Source organism: Loxodonta africana, chromosome 19 (assembly GCF_030014295.1).
Source record: "Loxodonta africana isolate mLoxAfr1 chromosome 19, mLoxAfr1.hap2, whole genome shotgun sequence".
Classification (NCBI taxonomy): domain Eukaryota; kingdom Metazoa; phylum Chordata; class Mammalia; order Proboscidea; family Elephantidae; genus Loxodonta; species Loxodonta africana.
In genome coordinates this window covers 45,687,695-45,710,478 of record NC_087360.1, presented here as the reverse complement: position 1 = coordinate 45,710,478, position 22,784 = coordinate 45,687,695, and the positions used below count along the sequence as shown (strand labels likewise).

Below are 22,784 nucleotides of genomic sequence, written 5' to 3'. Positions count from 1 at the left end.
GAGAAACACCGAGAGTGTTCTTCCCTTTTGGTTTTCTATTTCCAGTTCTTTGCATGTGTCATTATAAGCCTTTACTTTGTCTTCTCCAGCTGGCCTTTGAAATCTTCTGTTCAGGTCTTTTACTTCATCATTTCTTCCTTTTGCTTTAGCTGCTTGACATTCATGAGCAAATTTCAGAGTCTCCTCTGACATCCATCTTGGTCTTTTCTTTCTTGCCTGTCTTTTCAATGACATCTTGCTTTCTTCATGTATGATGTCCCTGATGTCATTCCACAACTCATCTGGTCTTTGGTCACTAGTGTTCAGTGCATTAAATTGATTCTTGAGATGGTCTCCTAATTCAGGTGGGATATACTCAAGGTCATATTTTGGCTCTCGTGGACTTGCTCTGATTTTCTTCAGTTTCAGCTTGAACTTGCACATGAGCAATCGATGGTCTCTTCCACAGTGGGCCCCGGCCTTGTTCTGACTGATGATATTGAGCTTTTCCATCGTCTCTTTCCACAGATGTAGTCAATTTGATTTCTGTGTGTTCAGTCTGGCGAGGTCCATATGAAAGAAGGTATTTGCAATGAAGAAGTCATTGGTCTTGCAAAATTCTATCATTTAATCTCCGACATTGTTTCTATTACCAAGGCCATATTTTCCAACTACTGATCCTTCTTCATTGTTTCCAACTTTCGCATTCCAATCACCAGTAATTATCAGTGCATACTGATTGCATGTTCAATCAATTTCAGACTGCAGCAGCTGATAAAAATTTTCAATTTCTTCATCTTTAGCCTTAGTGGTTGTTGCGTAAATTTGAATAATAGTCGTATTAACTGGTCTTCCTTGCAGGCATATGGATATTATCCTATCACTGACAGCATTGTACCTCAGGATAGATCTTGAAATGTTCTTTTTGATGATAAACGTAACATCATTTCTCTTCAAGTTGTCATTCCCGACGTAGTAGACTATATGATTGTCTGATTCAAAATGGCCAATACCAGTCCATTTCAGCTCACTAATGCCCAGGATATCGATGTTTATGTGTTCTATTTCATTTTTGACAATTTCCAATTTTCCTAGATTCATACTTCATACATTCCATGTTCTGATTATTAATGGATGTTTGCAGCTGTGTCTTCTCATTTTGAGTCATGCCACATCAGCAAACGAAGGTCCCAAAAGCTTTACTCCTTTGAGGCCATTAAGGTCAACTGTACTTTGAGGAGGCAGCTCTTCCCCAGTCATCTTTTGAGTGTTTCCAACCTGGGGGGCTCATCTTCCAGCACTATATCAGACAATGTTCCGCTGCTATTCATAAGGTTTTCACTGGCTAATGCTTTTCAAAAGTAGACTGTTGGGTCCTTTCTAGTCTGTGTTAGTCTGGAAGCTCAGCTGAAACTTGTCCTCCATGGGTGACCCTGCTGGTATCTGAATACCAGTGGCATATCTTCCAGCATCACAGCAACACGCAAGCCCCCACAGTACAACAAACTGACAGACACGTGGGGGCAACAGAAAAATAGGTAAAGGCTAATATATACAATTCATGGAAAGGAATGGCTAGTAAGCATTTGAAAATGTGCAGTCTTACTAATAATTTTTAAATGTGCAATTTAAAATGCAGATGCTTTGAGTTAAACTTGTAAATATAATTATTTTTTATGATAATACTCAGGAGGGGGACACTAGTAAATTAGTATATATTCATACGCTGTGGGTAGAAGTATAAATTTGTATACCCTTTCCAGATGATGATTTATTCATTATTAGGGCATTAAAATGTTCTTCCACTCATTTCATTTAAGGGCCATTTGTATATATCTTTTGTAATTTGTCTGTATATATCTTTTCATTTTTCTATACGATTTTTGTTCCTTTGTATCCTCAATTTTTAAAAGTTCTCTAAATTTGCTATATCAGCTCTTTATCTGTGATACCTGTTATGAATATATTCTCCCAGTTTGTCATTTGTCTTTTGGCTTTACTTATAGTGTTTTTTTTGTTTTTGCCCCATGCCAAAAAAAAAAAAAAATTTTTTTTTTAATGTAGTCAAGTGTGGTTTTTAAAATCCCCTCTACAGATACCTCTTAAACAAAGTAATTCTAATCATTAGCTTGCATCCCCCACTTCCTAGAGTCCAGCCAGCCTTTCATGCCTCAAACACCCTCCTGAGGATTTGGTTCATTCTGCTGTGTTTTATCCTTCTTCCTCCTCATAGTTCATAACAGGCCAGGTCTTCCAAGGAGGTGTGATGTGTATGGGGGCTAGAACAATCTCCTGAATGAAGGAATACATAATTTACATGTTATTATGACCCAAGAGAACAAGCACAGAACTGGGCTTCAGACTTGAGAGCTGCTTTTTCCTACAGCTCCTTCAGATACCCTGGCAGGTCCTGGGGGCAGTCAGAGGCAGAGGTCTGTGCCCCTCTTGTATCTGGTTGTGTCATTGGTTCTCATCCCTGCAGCCCCACAGCTGGGTGGGACCCTGAGTCTTGGTGGGGTCTGTGCTAGGCCAGATTTGCCCCTCTTCTAGAGAAGAGGAGTTCTGCTTTAGTCACCATTGTGTTGGCAAATGGAAGGGAGTTGAGCAAGATCAAACAAACCAATTCTTTTATTTCTTACTCCACTCCAAGGGGTCTGAGCAAGGTGCAAAAAAAATACCTGGCCTGACCTGTTTCTTTACCAGCTTGTGGGTGATCATGAAATCTTACCCAGAGGCGTTTGGACATCCCATTTCCTGAATCTTACCTCTTCCCTGCTTTCCTCTGTTTATAGTCAAGTCACCTGGCACTTCAGTGGGCTGACTCAGACCCAGGGGTGGGGCGGGCACGTGGGTGAAGACCAGTCAATGAATGGGGCAGCTGGAGAGGGCTGGGTGTGGCTCAGGCTTGGGCCCCCAGGCTGGGGTCTGACGGCACTGGCTCCACCACAGTGAGGTCGGACAGCGGCGACGGAGATGCATTGTGTGTTACAGAAGAGGAACTGGCTGCTGAAGACGAGGATATGCCGCCCTTCCTGTGCACACAGGAAGGTAAGAGTCATGGGGGGCTTCCCTCTGCCTTCTGATCTCCTCTTCTTCCCTTCCCTGTTCCCAGGGAGGTCTCTGTATGTGACTTCAGAAGCCTGGCTGCCCTTTCCCCACTGCTTTCTGGAGGGTGAAGGGGCAGAGTTGGGTGGTCCTGGGTCTCACAGTACAGATGAAGTGAAAGCTTGACACAAGTGAAAGGGCTTCTATGGGGGCCTGTCAGTGACCTCTGTCCCCTCCACTAGCCAGGCATCCAGTCCCTACACCTATATTTTAGCTGGCCTAGAAATGTCCTCTTCATCATATCCCATGCCAACCAAGTGGACCATCTTTCTCCTCAGGCCCTCAGATCCCAGCCTGGCATTTAGTTAATCTGAGCTGTTATTTGGAGTAGGGACTCTCAGTACAGACTACAGCCATAGTTCCCAACCTTGGTTGCACATTGTAATTGCCCAGGGAGCTTTAAAAAAAAAAATACTGATTCCCAGGTCCAACCCTCGGAAATCTTTAATTTGATCTGGAGTGTGAACTGGGTACCAAGATTTCTAAATGCTCCAAGGTGATGTGCAACCAAAGTTGAGCTAGGCTTATGAATTTCATAGTTGGGGGCATTGCTGCATTTCTGGAGTCAACCTAATGGGCATTGGCTGTCTACCAGAGGAGCCAAGTGCACCTGGCTCTCTCCTTCCACCATACCAAGAACCCAACTGGTAGACTGTAGCCACTCATTTGGTTTCCAGGAGAACTGCTGGTTACCTGCAAAATTTGAGAATTTGGTGAACAGCTTTCCTGATTTGCCCAGGACTGAGGGGTTCCTGTGACATGAGACCTTCAGTGCTAAAACCCAGGAAGTCTTGGACAAATTGGGACAAGTTGGTCACCTAAAGTGAAACAAGGCTGGCTACCTCATTTTGTGAATTATAACCAGTTGCCATTGAATAGATTCCAATTTATGGTGACTCCGTGTGTGTCAGAGTAGAACTGTGCTCCATAAGGTTTTCAGTGGCTGATTTATGGAAGTAGATCTCCAGGGCCTTCTTTCAGGCCTCTCTGGGTGGACTTGAACCTCCAACCTTTCAGTTAACAGTTGAGCACATTATAGGGCAAATCTAGAGGGTAGAGGTGTTTTCCCCCACTGTGGGCTGAATGATGATGACCCCATATAGAGAAAGTGGTAGGTGCAGGGGTAGATGGAGTTTTTTGAAGCCCCTGACTCTTGAAAGCTCTAGAACCTAGAGAAAAGGAAATAAGACTGAAGGTTGAGAACAACTCGCCTTCTGAGCCTGATGTGAAATGTGATGAGACAGGCCACAGCAGGAAGATGGAATTGATGACTCTTTAGCTGCTGCAGGCTCAGCTGCTGGCCTAAGCCCCTTCCCTCCGTCTGTCCCCCTAAAGGCCGACCGGGGCCCCACTGCAGCCGCTGCCAGAGGAATCTGTCCTTACACACGTCTGTGCGGATCCTTTACCTCTTCCTGGCCCTGCTCCTGGTGGCTGTGGCCGTGCTGGCCTCCCTGGGTAAGTGTGGCTCCCAGAAGCATCTAGCTGGCCTGGGGCTCACCACGCCAGGCTGGAGGGGAGTTTCTGTTCGGGGTTGAGGCACTGAAAACACCTTCAAAGACAAACTGACCTTTGTGGCTCAGGGCCTGAGAACCAGCTTCTTTCTGACTAGGGCATCTTAATGCCAAATCCAAACTGCAAAGACTGGCTTCTAATTTCTGTCTGTCAAGGCTGTGTGGCCTTCAGTGAGGCACTTCCCCTCTCAGGAACCCTGTTTCCCATTGTTAATGAGACCATAGAACAAGATCAGGGGTTCTCAATTTCAGTTGCACATTAGAGTTATTAGCTTTAAAAATATTGATGCCTGGTTCCCACCCTGAAACCCTGGTGGCGTAGTGGTTAAGAGCTACAGCTGCTAGCCAAAAGGTTGGCAGTTCTAATCCACCAGGCACTCCTTGGGAACCCTATGGGACAGTTGTACTCTGTCCTATAGAGTCGCTATGAGTAGCAATCAACTCGACCCCAAGATTAACGGAATTATAACCTCTGAGGGTGGGGCCTAGGCATCAGTGTTTTGAAGATGATTCTATTAGTACATCCAGTATTGAAAATTCCTGGGTCAGGTGATTGCTAAGCCCTTTCTATGGTCTATGTGTGTGTTTCTCAAAGCACATTTAGAGGTCTAAACCAAAACCCAAACACCAAACTTGCTGCTGTTGAGTTGATTCTGACTCATAGCAACTCTATAGGACAGAGTAGAACTGCCCCATAGGGTTTCCAAGGAGTGACTGGTGGATTCAAACTGCCAACCTTTTGGTTAACAGCCAAGCTCTTAACCACTGTGCCACCAGGGCTCCCTTAGAGGTCTACTTACATCAGAATCACCACCAGTATTTGTTAAAATGCAGATTCCTGGGCCCCACCCTGACTTTCTGAATCACAGTCCTACAGGTAAGGCCTGGGGATCTGAAGTTTGGTGCTTCTCACAGGTACTACAGTTTGTATGAACATGATAGCTGTCCCAGGTGATGGTGTAGAGACAGATTCAGGTAACTTCTACCTTCTGGAAGCTGTTTATGGTAAACTGATTAAAACAAGTGTGGTGCTTTCTCACTGTAATCTCCTTCCATTTGTAGCTTCAAATCAGGGCTTCGAACTGGGTCCTTGTGGTTCAACACTCTGCTGAGAATTGCATTCCCACCAAGTTCCCAGGCAATGCTAATGCTGCTGATTAGGGAATCAGGACCAATTCTGAAAGCCACTGGTAGAGCAGTGGGTCTCACAATTTAGTATACATAAGAATCACCTGGGAATCTTGTTAAACTGTCGATTCTGATTCAGTATATCTGGGGTGGAAATGCAAGTTCTCAGCAGGGGTTCAAACTGGAAGTTCCTGTAAAGATAGTTAAAGGAGGTATTTTTTACTACTATTTACAGGTGAGAAAACTGACAAATTAATAGCAGGTGAGCAGGTTTAGAACTCAGGCCTCCTGATTCCTAAAAAACCCCATTGCCGTCAATTTGATTGCAACTCATAGCAACGCTTGACTCCTAGAACAGGGTTTTTCCTTTATGTTATTCCCTAACCAGCAGCATTAGCATCACCTGGGAACTTGTTAGAAATGCAAATTCTTAGCAGGAGTTCAAACCAGAATGAACCTGGTCAGGTCCAAAGGCCTGTTTCAAATGTTGAAAATCTAGACTCCTTTACTTAGTTAAGCCAATAGGTTTGTTTGTTCCAATCTAATAGGTATTAGAGGCAAGGCTGGGACTAGGGTGAGGGAAGCAAAACACCAAGGGTGTCTCTCACTCTCTGGGGTAGCCCTGTACTTCGGCAACCCTAAGTGTGAGTTTCTCCTTAAAATAAGACACCTAGCCCTGTCCCTGGTTAGAGATGTTCAATAACCAGCTTTTGTGGCTTGTAGGCCTAGGCAAAAGGCCAGCACGTTAATGATTTGATAGACACTCTAGTCATCTCCCAGTAATCCCAAAGGCCTTGCTCAACCCAACAAACCAAAGACTTACTATGTGCCAAGTATTAAGAATATTAAGGTGAGGTCAGTTACATTTGCTACCTTCAAAGATTTCACCATCAAAAGGAGTGGTTCTCAAACTTGCCTGCACATTAGAATTTCTTGGAGAACATTTATAAAATACCCTATGCCGGAACCCCACTCCAGAAAAATTAAATCATAATCTCTAGAGTAGGGCCCAGGCCTTAACATTTTTTATGAGCACCTCAGGTGGCTCCAGTGTGGAACCAGGTTTACAGACCACTGATCTCAAGAATTTCCCAAGTACCTCACTCCCATTCAGCCCCACCTTTCTCTGCTAATTCACCTCACAGAGCTTCATCCCCACTGTTGTCAAGTTGATTCCGACTCATAGGGACCCTATAGGACAGAGCAGAACTGCCCCATCGGGTTTCCAATGCTATAAATCTTTACAAAAGCAGATTGCCACATCTTTCTTCCAGTGGATGGTGGGTTTGAACTGCCAGCCTTTTGGTTAGCGGGCAAGCACTTCAACCACTGCCTTACCAGAGCTCTCTTCACAGGGCTTAGCCCTGCAGAAAATGGCCAACATCCTGTACCAGAGGAGGGGAGGAGCCACAGTCCTTGTAAAAGTTCCTGGTCAGCCCTTTCAGGGCCTCAGCACCTGGCAACTGAGGGACCTGTAGACACTAATAAAGTTCCAAAAGCCACCATCCAAGGGCCTGGAGAAGAGCATAGGCACCAATGCACTGCATAGGGGACAGACACTTAACTGAGTGCCCACAGTGTGCCACACTGTCACATACATGATTTCCTTGAATCATCTCAATAACCCCATGGAACAGAATTTCACGTATGAGGAAACAGATCTGGGAAGATGAAATAATTTATCATCTAGAATGAATGGGCAGAGATAATAAGAATTGGGGGGTATTTATGCACCCAATGACAGAGCTGCAAGATACATAAAACAAACTCTATCAGCATTGAAAAGTGAGATAGACAGCTCCACAATAATAGTAGGAGACTTCAGCCCACCACTTTTGGTGAAGGACAGGACATCCAGAAAGAAGCTCAGTAAAGACACGGAAGATCTAAATGCCACAATCAACCAACTTGACCTCGTAGATATATACAGAACACTCCACCCAACATCAACCAACTATACTTTCTTTTCTAGTGCACATGGAACATTCTCTAGAATAGACCACGTATTAGGTCATAAAGCAAGCCTTAGCAGAATCCAAAACACTGAAATATTACAAAGCATCTTCTCTGTCCATAAGGCCATAAAAGTGGAAATCAATAACAGGAAAAGCAGGGAAAATAAATCAAACACTTGGAAACTGAACAATACCCTGCTCAAAAAAGACTGGATTATACAAGACATTAAGGATGGAATAAAGAAATTCATAGATCCAATGAGAATAAAAACACTTCCTATCAGAACCTTTGGGACACAGCAAAAGCGGTGCTTAGAGGCCAATTTATATCAATAAATGCACAGATCCAAAAAGAAGAACTATCCCTACAACTTGAACAAATAGAAAGACAGCAACAAAAGAAATGCACAGGCACCAGAAGACAACAGAAAATAAAAATTAGAGCTGAACTAAATGAAATAGAAAACAGAAAAACAATTGAAAGAATTAACAAGACCAAAAAATAGTTTTTTGAAAAACTGAACAAAATTGATAAACCACTGGCCAAACTGACAAAAGAAAAACAGGAGAGGATGCAAATAACCCGAATAAGAAATGAGATGGGTGATATTACAAGAGAACCAACTGAAATTAAAAGAATCATATCAGATTACTGTGAAAAATTGTACTCTAACAAATTTGAAAACCTAGAAGAAATGGATGAATTTCTAGAAACACACTGCCTACATAAACTAATACAAACAGAGGTAGAACAACTAAAAAGACCCTTAAAAAAAGAGATTGAAAAGGTAATCAAAAAAACTCCCAACAAAAAAAAGCCCTGGTCCGGACGGCTTCACTGCAGAGTTCTACCAAACTTTCAGAGAAGAGTTAAAACCACTACTACTAAAGGTATTTCGGAGCATAGAAAAGGATGGAATACTACCAAACTCATTCTATGAAACCACCATATCCCTGATACCAAAACCAGGTAAAGACACCACAAGAAAAGAAAATTATAGACCTATATCCCTCATGAACTTAGATGCAAAAATCCTCAACAAAATTCTAGCCAATAGATTCAACAACATATCAAGAAAATAATTCACCATGACCAAGTGGGATTCATACCAGGTATGCAGGGATGGTTCAACATTAGAAAAACAATTAATGTATGTAATCCATCACATAAATAAAACAAAAGACAAGAATCACATGATTTTATTGATTGATGCAGAAAAGGCAATTGACAAAGTTCAACACTCATTCATGACAAAAACTCTCAGCAAAATAGGAATAGAAGGAAAATTTCTCAACATAATAAAGGGCATCTATACAAAGCCAACAGCAAACATCACCCCTAAATGGAGAAAGCCTGAAAACATTCCCACTGAGTTCGGGAACCAGACAAGGATGCCCTTTATCACCGCTCTTATTCAACATTGTGCTGGAAGTCCTAGCCAGGGCAGTTAGGCTAGATAAGGAAATAAAGTGTATCCAGATTGGCAAGGAAGAAGTAAAAGTATCTCTATTTGCAGATGACATGATCTTATACACAGAAAACCCTAGGGAATCCTCCAGAAAGCTACTGAAACTAATAGAAGAGTTCAGCAGAGTATCGGGATATAAGATAAACATGCAAAAATCAGTTGGATTCCTCTACACCAACAAAAAGAACATTGAAGAGGAAATCACCAAATCAATGCCATTTACAGTAGCCCCCAAGAAGATAAAATACCTAGGAATAAATCTTACCAGAGATGTAAAAGACTTATACAAAGAAAACTACAGTACACTGCTGCAAGAACCAAAAGAGGCTAACGTAAGTGGAAGAACATGCCTTGCTCGTGGATAGGAAGACTTAACATTATAAAAATGTCTATTCTGCCAAAAATGATCTATACATTTAATGCATTTCCTATCCAAATCCCAAGGACATTCTTTAAGGAGATGGAGAAGCAAATCACCAATTTCATATGGAAGGGAAAGAGGCCCCGGAAAAATAAGGCGTTACTGAAAAAGAAGAACAAAGTGGGAGGCCTTACTTTACCTGATTTTAGAACCTATTATACCGCCACAGTAGTCAAAACAGCCTGGTACTAGTATAGCAACAGATACACGGACCAATGGAATAGAATTGAGAATCCAGACATAAATCCATCCACATGTGAGCAGTTGATATTTGACAAAGGCCCCAAAACAGCTAAGTGGGGAAAAGACAGTCTTTGTAACAAAAGGTGCTGGCATAACTGGGTATCCATCTGCAAAAAAATGAAACAAGACCCATACCTCACTCCCTGCACAAAAACTAACTCAAAATGGATCAAAGACCTAAATATAAACTCTAAAACGATAAATATCATGGAAGAAAAAATAGGGACAACGTTAGGAGCCCTAATATGTGGCATAAACAGTATACAAAACATATGAGGAACGTAGAAGAAACACTAGATAACTGGGAGCTCCTAAAAATCAACCACCTATGCTCATCCAAAGGCTTCACCAAAAGAATAAAATGACTACCTACAGACTGGGAAAAAGTTTTTAGGTATGACATTTCTGATCAGCGCCTGATCTCTAAAATCTACATGATACTGCAAAAACTCAACTGCAAAAAGACAAATAACCCAATTAAAAAACGGGCAAAAGATACGAATAAACACTTCACTAAAGAAGACATTCAGGTAGCTAACAGATATATGAGGAAATGTTCACTATCATTAGCCATTAGAGAAATGCAGATCAAAACTACAATGAGATTTCATCTCACTCCAACAAGGATGGCATTAATCTGAAAAACACAAAATAATAAATATTGCAGAGGCTGTGGAGAGATTGGAACACTTATACACTGCTGGTGGGAATGTAAAATGGTACAACCACTTTGGAAATTAATTTGGTGCTCCCTTAAAAAGCTGGAAATAGAACTACCATATGATTCAGCAATCCCACTCCTTAGAATACATCCTAGAGAAATAAGAGCCTTTACACGAAGAGATATATGCACACCCATGTTTATTGCAGCACTATTTGCAATAGCAAAAAGATGGGAACAACCAAAGTGCCCATCGACAGATGAATGGTTGAACAAATTATGGTATATTCACACAATGGAATACTAAAAAAAAAAAAAAACCCAGTGCCGTTGAATCGATTCCGACTCATAGCTACCCTATAAGACAGAGTAGAACTGCCCCATAGAGTTTGCATCGATAAAGAACAGTGAGGAATCTGTGAAACATTTCATAACATGGAGGGATCTGGAAGGCATTATGCTGAGTGAAATTAGTTGCAAAAGGACAAATATTGTATAAGACCACTATCATAAGAACTTGAGAAATAGCTTAAACTGAGAAGAAAACATTCTTTCGTGGTTACAAGAGGCAGGAGGGAGGGATGGTGGGAGAGGAGCATCCACTACTTAGATAGTAGATAGGAACTACTTTAGGTGAAGGGAAAGGCAGCACACAATACAGGGGAGGTCAGCACAATTGGACTAAACCAAAAGCAAAGAAGCTTCCTGAATAAACTGAATGCTTTGAAGGCCAGCGTAGCAGGGGCAGGGGTCTGGGGATCATGGTTTCAGGGGACATCTAAGTCAATTGGCATAATAAAATCTATTAAGAAAATATTCTGCATCCCACTTTGAAGAGTGGTGTCTGGGGTCTTAAATGCTAGCAAGCAGCCATCTAAGATGCATCAATTGGTCTCAACACACCTGGAGCAAAGGAGAATGAAGAACACCAAGGACGCAAGGGGATTACGAGCCCAGGAGACAGAAAGGGCCACATGAACCAGCGACTACATCATCTTGAGACCAGAAGAAATAGATGGTGCCCGGCTACAACCGATGACACCCCTGAGAGGGAACACAACAGAGAACCCCTGAGGGAGCAGGAGAACAGTGGGATGCAGACCCCAAATTCTCATAAGACCAGACTTAATGGTCTGACTGAGACTAGAAGGACCCCAGTGGTCATGGCCTCCAGACCTTCTGTTGGCCCAGGACAGGAACCATTCCCGAAGCCAACTCTTCAGATTGGACTGGACAATGGGTTGGAGAGGGATGCTGGTGAGGAGTGAGCTTCTTGGATCAGGTGGACACTTGAGACTATGTTGGCATCTTCTGCCTGGAGGGGAGATGAAAGGGTGGAGGGGGTTAGAAGCTGGCGAGAAGGACACGAAAAGAGAGAGTGGAGGGAGGGAGCGGACTGTCTCATTAGGAGGAGAGTAATTGGGAGTGTGTAGCAAGGCGTATATGCGTTTTTGTGTGAGAGACTGACTTGATTTGTGAACTTTCACTTAAAGCGCAATACAAATTATTAAAAATAAAAAAGAATTGGGGAGGTGAGTAGTGTGTGTTTAAGAGAATCAAGGGAGACCTTTGTTGTTACTTTTAGTGGCCCAGACTCATGGCAGCCCCACGCACTACAGAACTGCCTCGTTCTGAGCCATCCCCACGATTTGTTGCAGATTGGGGTATTGTGATCCATAGGGTTTTCATTGGCTGAAATTTAGAAGTAGATCACCAGGAATTTCCTTTTTTGTTTTCACCTCCAGCCTGGGTATCCCAAGCACCTAGAACAGGGCCAGGACCAACTTGGCCTGGTTGGTAGGTACTCGATGTTTGTTGGATAGGTGACTATAAATTTGTGGCATCATGATATGAATAGTCCTAGCCAATGCTTTGTGGTCAGGACTGTGGCCAAAGAAGGTTGGGTAAAATCGGTCTTTCTGTTATTGGACATAGAAAATCATTAATCAGTATTCATTTAATCAAGTATTTTTTGTATACCTACTACATATTACTACATATAGGCCAAGAACTATACTAGATAACTGGGCATATACTGCTTAATAAAACACAGGCCCTGCCTTCAGGGAGTTTTTAATCTAGAGAAGGGTTCGAGAAACTATTTCTTAAAAAGCTAGATAATAAATATTTTAGGCTTTTCAGACCATGCAATCTTTATCACAATGAAACTCTGCCACTGTCAAGCAAAAGCAGCCATAGACAATATATAAATGAATGGGGATGAATGTATTCCAATAAAACAGGCATTGGGCTGGATTTGGCCTGAAGGGTGTATTCCTGACCCCTGATCTAGGGCAATTGGAAACCCTGGTAGCATAGTGGTTAAGAGCTATGGCTGCTAACCAAAAGGTTGGTAGTTCAAATCCCCCAGGTGCTCTTTGGAAGCCATATGGGGGGTGGTTCTACTCTGTCCTATAGGGTCACTATGAGTTGGAATCGACTCGACGGCAATGGGTTTTTTTTTTTCTTTCTTTCTGGTTGGTCTAGGGCAATAGTTTATGAACTTTCTTGATTGTGTACCCCATCAGTAAAAAATTGATTTAAATTGTATTTAAAGAAATGAGGTGGATTGAGGAATGTTTAAAAGGGTAAAATAGATGAACAGGTATATGATAAAGCAAATAGAGCAAATGTTACTTGTAGAGTCTAGGTGGTGGACACATGGGTATTCCGTGTAAAAATCTTTCAAATTACCTGTTTGGAAAAGAAAAAAAAAAAAAAATTGATAGGCTCACACCTCTAAAATATACCTATTTATTTATAAATTATATGAGTACTATACAGTATACATTATAAAACACAGGCTTTTTAAAAGAATGATAAAAAAATAAGGTCTGGAGGTAGAGCCAACATGGCACCCTAGGCAGACATATCATGCCATCCCTCTGCAGCAGAGACCAGAAAAACTAAGTACAAGAGATAAAATGTCAATCCTGGAACTCTAAGCATCAAATGAAGGGGTAAAGAACTAGATTAAACACAAAATGGAAGATGAAACTGAAGGAAAACAGAGAATGAGGAGAGATACAGAGTGGATGTCCCCTGCCAACTAACACGGTACAGTGTCGCCATCTGAGAACACAGCCAGCAATAACCCCAGACAGAGAGTACAGAAAGGCAACTTCATGGAGCTCCCAACAGGAGACAGAGCACTTTGTAACAAGAGAAACATGCTTTCCCACCCGTCACCCTTCTGCCTCATACACTACACCCTTCCCAATGGGCGATGCTGTACTGCTCAGCTAGAGAACTACCAGCCCACCATCACCCAGGGTCCAACCAGCCCCCACTCACCGGCTCCTGCTGCACCATTTTTCCCCTTTCTTTCTCCCACCTAGACCATTTTTTCTTTTTCCCTCTTTTCTTTTCTTTCTTTCCCCCACATAGCCCTGTATGCCACCCCTCCTTCCCACTGTCTTCACTGTGCTGTCATGGATAGAGCGTCCCCAGCTCAGGCTTGCTGCCTCACTGGGCCTGCACTGCCCCTCCCTTTCTGCCACTTGACCAGCTGCTGAATAGTGGGAAGTGAGTCAGTACCACTCCCTGTCTGACACCTCTGCCTATCTGGGGAGGGGGATGTGAATGCTCCCACACAGCTGGACCAACAACAGGAGGCAGGCAGCGCCTGCCCAGTCCGCCCTCAGCCAACTTGCCAAACTAACATACAGTGGACTGTACAAACAAATAAATGGACTCGTCCTGCCTGTTGCCCTCCTGCACAACTGGACAGATTGGTGAGAGCTATCAGGCCCACAGATGTGCAATCAGCAATGTATGCCTGGCCCACCCACCCTGACATATCAAAACAAAACAAAGCAGCAGGATGAAACAAATAAACATACAATCAATAAAGAAAACAGTACCTTAATGTCTCGGAGACAGCAGACAATATCAACACATGTAAAAAAGCAGGATAAGATGGCTCCAGAGAGTGACCAAAATAAAGAATCAGATGACTTCTGGTAGAAGAAAAGGCAGTGGAAATACCTGATATGGAATTCAAAAAACTAATATTTAGGACTCTCCAAGAGATTAGGAAAGATATAAAGGAAAACTCAGATGAAACCAAGGAAAAAATAGTCAAAATCATGGAAAACACAGACAAAACCAACAAAAACATAGCCAAAATCAAGGAAAACACAGACAAAATAATGGAAGAATTTAGAAAAATAATACAAAAACAAAACATCAAATTAAGTAAACAACTAGAAATCACACAAAAACAACTAAAAATCCAAAAGATAAACAGCAAAATTTCAGAAACGGACAACTCAATAGAAGGTTTTAAGAGCAAATTTGAAACAACGGAAGACAGAATCAGTGAGATTGTAGACAAATCCATGGAGCCTCTATGAGGAAAAATCAGAAAAAAGAATGAAGAAAACCTAAGAACTATGTGGGACACAATCGAGAGCAAAAATTTGAGCATGATCAGAGTTCCAGAACAGGAGAAGAAAATTGAAAACACAGAGAAGATTGTTGAAGATTTGCTGGCAGAAAACTTCCCAGATATCATGAAAGATGAAAAGCTGACATTCCAAGCTCAAAAAACTCTATATAGGATAGATCTCAAAAGAAAGTCACCAAGGCGTATCATAATCACATCTGCCGAAACCAAAGACAAAGGAAGAACCCTGAGAGCAGCTTGAGAAAAAGGAAAATTCATTTACAGAGGGAAAACAACAAGACTAAGCAGCTATAACTCTGCAGAAACTATGCAGGCGAGAAGGCAATGGGATGACATATATAAAACTTTTAAAGGAGAAACAGCCAACCAAGAATAACATATTCTGTAAAACTCTTTTTCAAATACAATGGCAAAATTGGAATATTTCCAGATAAACAGAAATTAAGGGAATTCATAAAAAAACAAACCAAACTTACAAGAAATATTAAAGGGATTAAGAATCAACAACATCAGGTAGCAACTGGAGTCCAGGACACAGGACAGTATCAGCCAGATACCAACCTAGGTAAAGAACTCTCAATAATAACACAAAGAGAAACAGAGACGTCAGTCTGTAAATGATGACAACATCAAAACAATAAAAGAGGGAATAAATGGTGTAGGAATAAAACTTTCAAATGGAGAGGAAGTCAAGCCAATATCAAATAATAAAAGACTGGTTCAAACTTACGAAGATAAGGGTAAATTTCAAGGTAACCACGAAGAAAGGTAACAAACCTAAAAATCATCAGAATAAAAAAGAAGTAAAACACAAAGTCTCAGTAAACACAAAATCTATAATAATGAAAGAAAAGAAAACAAAAGGAACTCAACACGGGAAAGTAAGAAGAACAAAGAAAATGTAAGCATAACAATATGACACCAATAAGCATACCTACTGATAATCATACTGAATGTAAATGGCTTAAATGCACCTGTAAAGAGACGGAAAGTGGATTTAAAAAAATGGATAAAAAAGTATGACCCTTCAGTATGCTATCTACAAGAGACACACCTTAGACACAAAGATATAATAATATTAAAAATCAAAAGATGGAAGAAAATATCACACAACCAGTAACCAAAAAAAGGCAGGAGTGACAATACTAATCTCAGGTAAAATAGATTTTAAGGTAAAAAGAACCATAAAGACAAGGAAAGACATTATATATTGATTAAAGGGACATCCTACCCAGAAGACCTAACCCCTAATAAATATCTACACACCCAAAAGCAGGGCTACGAAATATGTAAAGCAAATGCTAACAGCACTGAAAATAGAAATAGACAGTTCTGCAACAATAGTAGGAGACTTAAACACACCACTCTTGGTAAAGGACAGAACATCTGGAAAGAAACTCAACAAAGATACAGAAGATCTAAAGGTCAAAATCAACCAACTTGACCTCATAGACATATATAGAACACCACCTAACAGCAAAACAAAGAGCTGGGGATAGAAAACCAAGGGGGAAGAACACACTCTGCATTTCTCAAGCTGAAATAACTGAAGTAAAAATTCAAGCCTTGAGTTGCAGTAGTGAAGAATTCTGTGGGGAAAATATTAAATGTCGCAGGAAGCATCAAAAGAAGATGGAAGGAATACACAGTGTCACTATACCAAAAAGAATTGGTCGATGTTCAACCATTTCAAGAGGTGGCATATGATCAGGAACTGATGGTACTAAAGGAATATGTCCAAGCTCCACTGAAGGCATTGGTGAAAAACAAGGCTCCAGGAATCGACGGAATATCAAATGACATGTTTCAACAAATGCATGCAGTGCTGGAACTGTTTACTCATCTATGGCAAGAAATTTGGAATACAGCTACCTGGCCAACCGACTGGAAGAGATCCATATTTATGCCTATTTCCAAGAAAGGTGATCCTGCTGAATGCAGAAATTATTGAACAATATCATTAATATCACACACAAGTAAAATTTTGCTAAAAATCAGTCAAAGGTGGCTGTAACAGTATATTGACAGGGAACTGCCAGAAATTCAGGCCAGATTCAGAAGAGGACATGGAACCAGAGATATCACTGCTGATGTCAGGTGGATCTTGGCTGAAAGCAGAGAATACCAGAAAGATGTTTACCTGTGTTTTATTGACTATGCACAGGCATTCAACTGTGTGGATCATAACAAATTATGGATAACATTGTGAAGAATGGGAATTCCAGAACACTTAATTGTGCTCATGAGGAACCCGTATATAGACCAAGATGCAGTTGTTCGGACAGAACAAGGGGATACTGTTTGGTTTAAAGTCAGGAAAGGTGTGCGTAAGGGTCGTATCCTTTCACCATACCTGTTCGGTCTGTATGCTGAATAAATAACCTGAGAAGCTGTACCATATGAAGAATGGGGCATCAGGATTGGAGGAAGGCTCATTAACAACCTGCGTTATGCAGATGACACAACCTCGCTGGGTGAAAGTGAAGAGGACTTGAAACACTTACTGATGAAGATCAAAGACCATAGCCTTCAGTATGGATTGCACCTCAACATAAAGAAAAAAAAAAAACCCTCACAACTGGACCAATAAGCAACACCATGATAAACAGAGAAAAGGCTGAAGTTGTCCAGGGTTTCATTTTACTTGGATCCACAATCAACAGCCATGGAAGCAGCAGTCAAGAAATCAAAAGACACATTGCACTGGGCAAATCTGCTGTAAAAGCCCTCTTTAAAGTGTTGAAAAGCAAAGATGTCACCTTGAAGACTAAGGTGCACCTGATCCAAACTATGGTATTTTCAATAGCATCATATGCATGCAAAAGCTGAACAATGAATAAGGAAGACAGAAGAAGAATTGATGCCTTTGAATTGTGGTATTGGCAAAGAATATTGAATATACTATGGACTGCCAAAAGAACAAACAAATCTGTTTTGGAAGAAGTACAGCCAGAATGCTCCTTAGAGGCAAGGATGGCAAGACTATGTCTTACATACCTGGGACATGTTGTCAGGAGAGATCAATCCCTGGAGACGGACATCATGGTTGGCAAAGTACAGGGTCAACAAAAAAGAGGAAGACCCTCAACAAGATGGAGTGACGCAGTGGCTGCAACAATGGACTCAAGCATTACAATGATTGTGGGCATGGCACAGGACCAGGCAGTGTGTTGTTCTGTTGTACGTGGGGTCACTATGAGTCAGAACTGACTCGACAGCACCTAACAACAACAACCCAACAACAGCAAAGTATACATTTTTGTCTCAAATGCACATGAAACATTCTCCAAACTAGACCATATTTTAGGCCCCGAAGCAGCCGTCAATAAAATTCAAAGCATCAAAATAATACAAAACATTCTCTCTGATCACAATGCCAGAAAAGTAGAAATCAATAACTGAGAGAGCAAGAAAAAAAAAAAAATCAAATACATGGAAACTGAATAACACCTTGTTTAAAAACAACTGGGTAATAGAGGAAATCAAAGAGGGAATAAAAAAATTCATAGAATTAAATGAGAATGAAAATACATCACACAAAAACCTTTGAGACACAGCAAAGGCAGTGCTCAGAGGTCAATTTATAGCAATAAATGCACACATCAAAAAAGAAGAATGGGCCAAAATCAAAACATTAGCCCTACAACTCAAACAAATAGAAAGAGAACAGCAAAAGAAGCCCACAGACGCCAGAAGAAGGGAAATAATAAAGGTCAGAACAGAAATAAATAGAGAACAGAAAAACAATAAAAAGAATCAACAAGATCCAAAGTTGGTTCTTTTGAAAAGATCAACAAAATCAACACACCATTGGCCAAATTGACAAAAGAAAAACAAGAGAGAAAGCAAAAAACCCAAATAAGAAATGAGATGGGGGAAATTACAACAGACCCAACTGAAATAAAAAGGATCATAATAGATAGGTGAGATAGAAAATCTAAACAGACCTATAACAAGAGAAGAGACTGAAGAGGTAAAAAACAAAAAACAAAAAAAAACTCCCCCACCACCCCCCACAAGAAAAAAAAACAGCCCTGGTCTGGAGGGTTTTACTGGAGAATTCTACCAAACATTCAGAGAAGAGCTCACACCAACACTACTCAAACTATTTCAGAGCATAGCAAAGGAAGGAATACTCCCAAATTCATTCTATGGAGTCAGCATAGCCCTGATACCAAAGCCAGGCAAAGACACCACACACAAAAAAGAAAATTACAGACTAATATCTCTCATGAATATAAATGCAAAAATTCTCAACAAAATTCTAGCCAATAGAATTTGGCATCATATAAAAAAATAATACACCATGACCAAGTGGGATTCATACCAGGTATGCAAGGATGGTCAACATTAGAAAATTAATCAATATAATCCATCACATAAATAGAACAAAAGAAAATAATCACATGATCATCTCAATCAACTCAGAAAAAGGCATTTGACAAAGCTTACCACCCATTCCTGATAAAAACTCTCAATAAAATATGAATAGAGGGGAAATTCCTCAACATAATAAAGGGCATCTATACAAAACCAACAGGCAATATCATTCTCAATGGAGAGAGGCTGAAAGCATTCCTCCTGAGAATGGAAACAAGACAAGGATGCCCGTTATCACCACTCCTGTTTAATATTGTACTGGAAGTCCTAGCTAGAGCAATAAGGTAAGAATAAGAAATATAAGGGCATCCAAATTGGAAAGGAAAAAGTAAAACTATCTGTAGTGCGATTAGTTACTTTTGTGTGTGGCCTTTCTAGCCATGGTCTTGTAACTCTCACACAGATGATTGCGTGATAGGGTAATTGTAGCCTACCAAGAAGACTGTTCGGTCTTGCTTTAAAAGAGAGCCAATTCCAGAGCAGAGCAAGGGAGCCCACCATTACCAAAGAAGGAGAGGCCAGCAGGAGAGACCTGGCAGCAGGAGACAGTGCAGTGGGTTTCCCAGCCCACACAGGGAGAAAGCTGAATGCCTTTGGGCAGAGACATGCCTGTAAAACACGGCTGGAAAAAGGCTATCCTGAATGAAGAACTGTGTCTCGAGTGTTCCTGAGTCTGAATTGTAACTGTTACTTCCCTAATAAACCCCGTAATTGTGAGTATGGTCTGTGAGTTCTGTGCGGCCATTGCAATGAATTATCGAATCCAGTAGAGAATGTTGTGGGAATGACAGTTGGTGTCAGACTTAATAAAGACAGTGGAAAGAGGAGGCTTGTCTGACCTCTGCCTCATAGGAATCAACCTTGAGCTATTCATCCTGAGTAGCAGGATATAGGATCAATATGTGAAAATCAGTTGAATTCCTATACACCAACTTCAAAAAGGAAATCAGAAAAATGATACCATTTATAATAGCCCCTAAAAAAATACTTAGGAATAAATCTAACCAGGGATGTAAAAGACCTATACAAAGAAAACTACAGAACACTATTGCAAGAAACAAAAAAAAAAGACCTACATCAATGGAAAAACATACCATGCTTATGGATAGTAAGACTCAACATTGCAAAAATGTCAATCCTGCCCAAAGCAATCTACAGATATAACACAAACCCAACCCAAATATCAACGGCATTCTTTAACGAGACGGAAAAACTAATCACCAGCTTTATATGTAAAAGAAAGAGGCCCCGGATAAGCAAAGCATTATTGAAGAAAAAGAACACAAAGTAGAAGGCCTCATACTGTCTGATCTCAGAACCATAGTCAAAATATCCTGGTACTGGTACAACAAAAACACATAGACAAATGGAACAGAATCGAGAACCCAGATATAAATTCATCCACCTACGGTCAGCTGATATTTGACAAAGGGCCAAAGTCCATTAAATGGGGAAAAGACAGTCTTTTTAACAAACGATGCTGGTAAAACTGGATATCCATCTATAAAAAAATGAAACAGGACCCATACCTCACCTCATACACAAAAACTAACTCAAAGTGAATCAAAGGCCTAAATATAAAACCTAAAATGGTAATGACCATGGAATTAAAAATAGAGGCAACACTAGAGGCCTTAATACATGGCATAAATACAATACAAAGTATAAATAACAGTAGACAAACACCAGAAGAGAAACTAGATAACCGGGAGCTGCTAAAAATTAAATATTTATGATCATTAAAAGATTTCACCAAAAGAGTAAAAACAGAAGCTACAGACAGGAAAAAATTTATTGGTTATGTCATATCCAACAAGGGTCTAATCTCTGAAGTCTACAAAATACTTCCACACTTCAATAACAAAAAGAGAAATAATCCAATTAAAAAATTGGCAAAGGATATGAACAGACATTTCACCAAAGAGGACATTCAGGTGGCTAACAGACACATGAGGAAATGCTCGCGATCATTAGCCAGCAGAGAAATACAAGTCAAAACTACAGTGAGATACCATCTCACCCCGACATTGCTGGGACTAAAAAAATTTTTTAAAATAACGAATGTTAGAGAGGTTGCAGGGAGTTTGGAACTCTTATGCCCTGCTGGTGGGAATAGAAAATGGTACAACCACTATGGAAAACAATATGGCATCTGCTTAAAAAGCTAGAAATATCATATGCTCCAGCAATCCTACTCCTAGGAATATATCCTAGAGAAATAAGAGCTGCCACACCAAAAGACATGTGCACATCCATGTTCATTGCAACATTATTCACAATAGCAAAAAGATGGAAACAAACTAAGCGCCCATCAGCAGATGAATGGATAAACAAACTATGGTACATACAACAATGGAGTACCACGCAATGATAAACAACAGTGATGAATCCACGGAACATCTTACAACATGGATGAATCTGGAGGGCTGGGTGAAATAAGACAATCATGAAAGGACAAATATTGTATGAGACCACTATTATAAAAACCCCTGCAAAAAAGGTTTACACATAGAAAAAAAAAATTTTGATGGTTTCAAGGGAGGGGAAATCACTAACTAGGTAGCAGACAAGTTAGCTTTGGTGAAGGGAAAGACAACACATTATATAGGGAAGGCAGCACAAATTGATCAAGGCAAAGTCATAGAAGCTTCCTAGACACATCCAAACACATTTAGGGGCCCAGTTACTGGGGCTGAGACTGGGCACTATGGTCTTGGGGGACATCTAGGTCAATTGGCATAACATAGTTCATAAAGAAAATGTTCTACATCCTACTTTGGTGAGAAGTGTCTGGGGTCTAAAAAGCTGCAAGCAGCCATCTAAGATACATCTATTGGTCACATCATGTTCAGAGCAGAGGAGAATGAAGAAAACTAAAGACATAAGGAAAATATTAGTCCAAAGGACTAATGGACAACAGGAACCACAGCCTCTACCAGCCTAAGCCCAAAAGAACTAGATGGTGCCCAGCCACCACCACTGACTGTTCTGACGTGGATCACAACAGGGGGTCCCAGGCAGAGTGGGAGAAAAATCCAAATTCACAAAAAAGACCAGACTTGTTTTTACTGGTCTGACAAAGATTGGAGGAACCCTCGAGACTATGGCCCCCCGGACACCCTGCTAACTCAGAACTGAAGCCACTCCTGAAGTCCGTCTTTCACCAAAGATTAGGCACGTTTATAAGACAAACAGTAACACACATGAGGAACATGCTTCTTAGTTCAATCAAGTATATGAAACCAAGTATAACAGCAAAGATGAGAGGGCAGGAGGAAACAGGAGAACTGGATGAATGGAAACGAAGAACCCGGGGTGGAAAGGGAAAGGGGGAGAGTGCCGACACATTGCAGGGATGGCAGCCAATGTCACAAAACAACTTGTGTATAAATTTTTGAATGAAAACTAATGTGTGCTGTAAATGTTCACCTAAAAGACAATAAAATTAAAAAAAAAAAAGCTCTAAAAAGTAAGGAAAGGAACCCTGGTTGCACAGTGGTTAAGCTCTTGTCTGTTAACCAAAA

The 22,784-nt window shown here is 40.8% G+C and overlaps 1 protein-coding gene across 3 annotated transcripts in view; it reads left to right on the top strand.

The window, feature by feature from the left end:
• SCARA3 (scavenger receptor class A member 3) overlaps positions 1-22,784 on the top strand; it is a 60,493-nt gene that overhangs the window by 20,886 nt on the left and 16,823 nt on the right. For 2 of the 3 annotated variants that reach the window (XR_010318625.1, XM_003412360.4), the window contains exons 2-3: positions 2,929-3,027; positions 4,420-4,539. Coding sequence is in view for 2 of the 3 variants with exons in the window: in XM_003412360.4 (XP_003412408.3) it covers positions 2,929-3,027; positions 4,420-4,539 (219 nt within the window). In the remaining variant the exon portion in view is untranslated. The remainder of the gene's footprint in view (positions 1-2,928; positions 3,028-4,419; positions 4,540-22,784) is intronic. The other variant, XM_064272653.1, reaches the window with a different exon arrangement.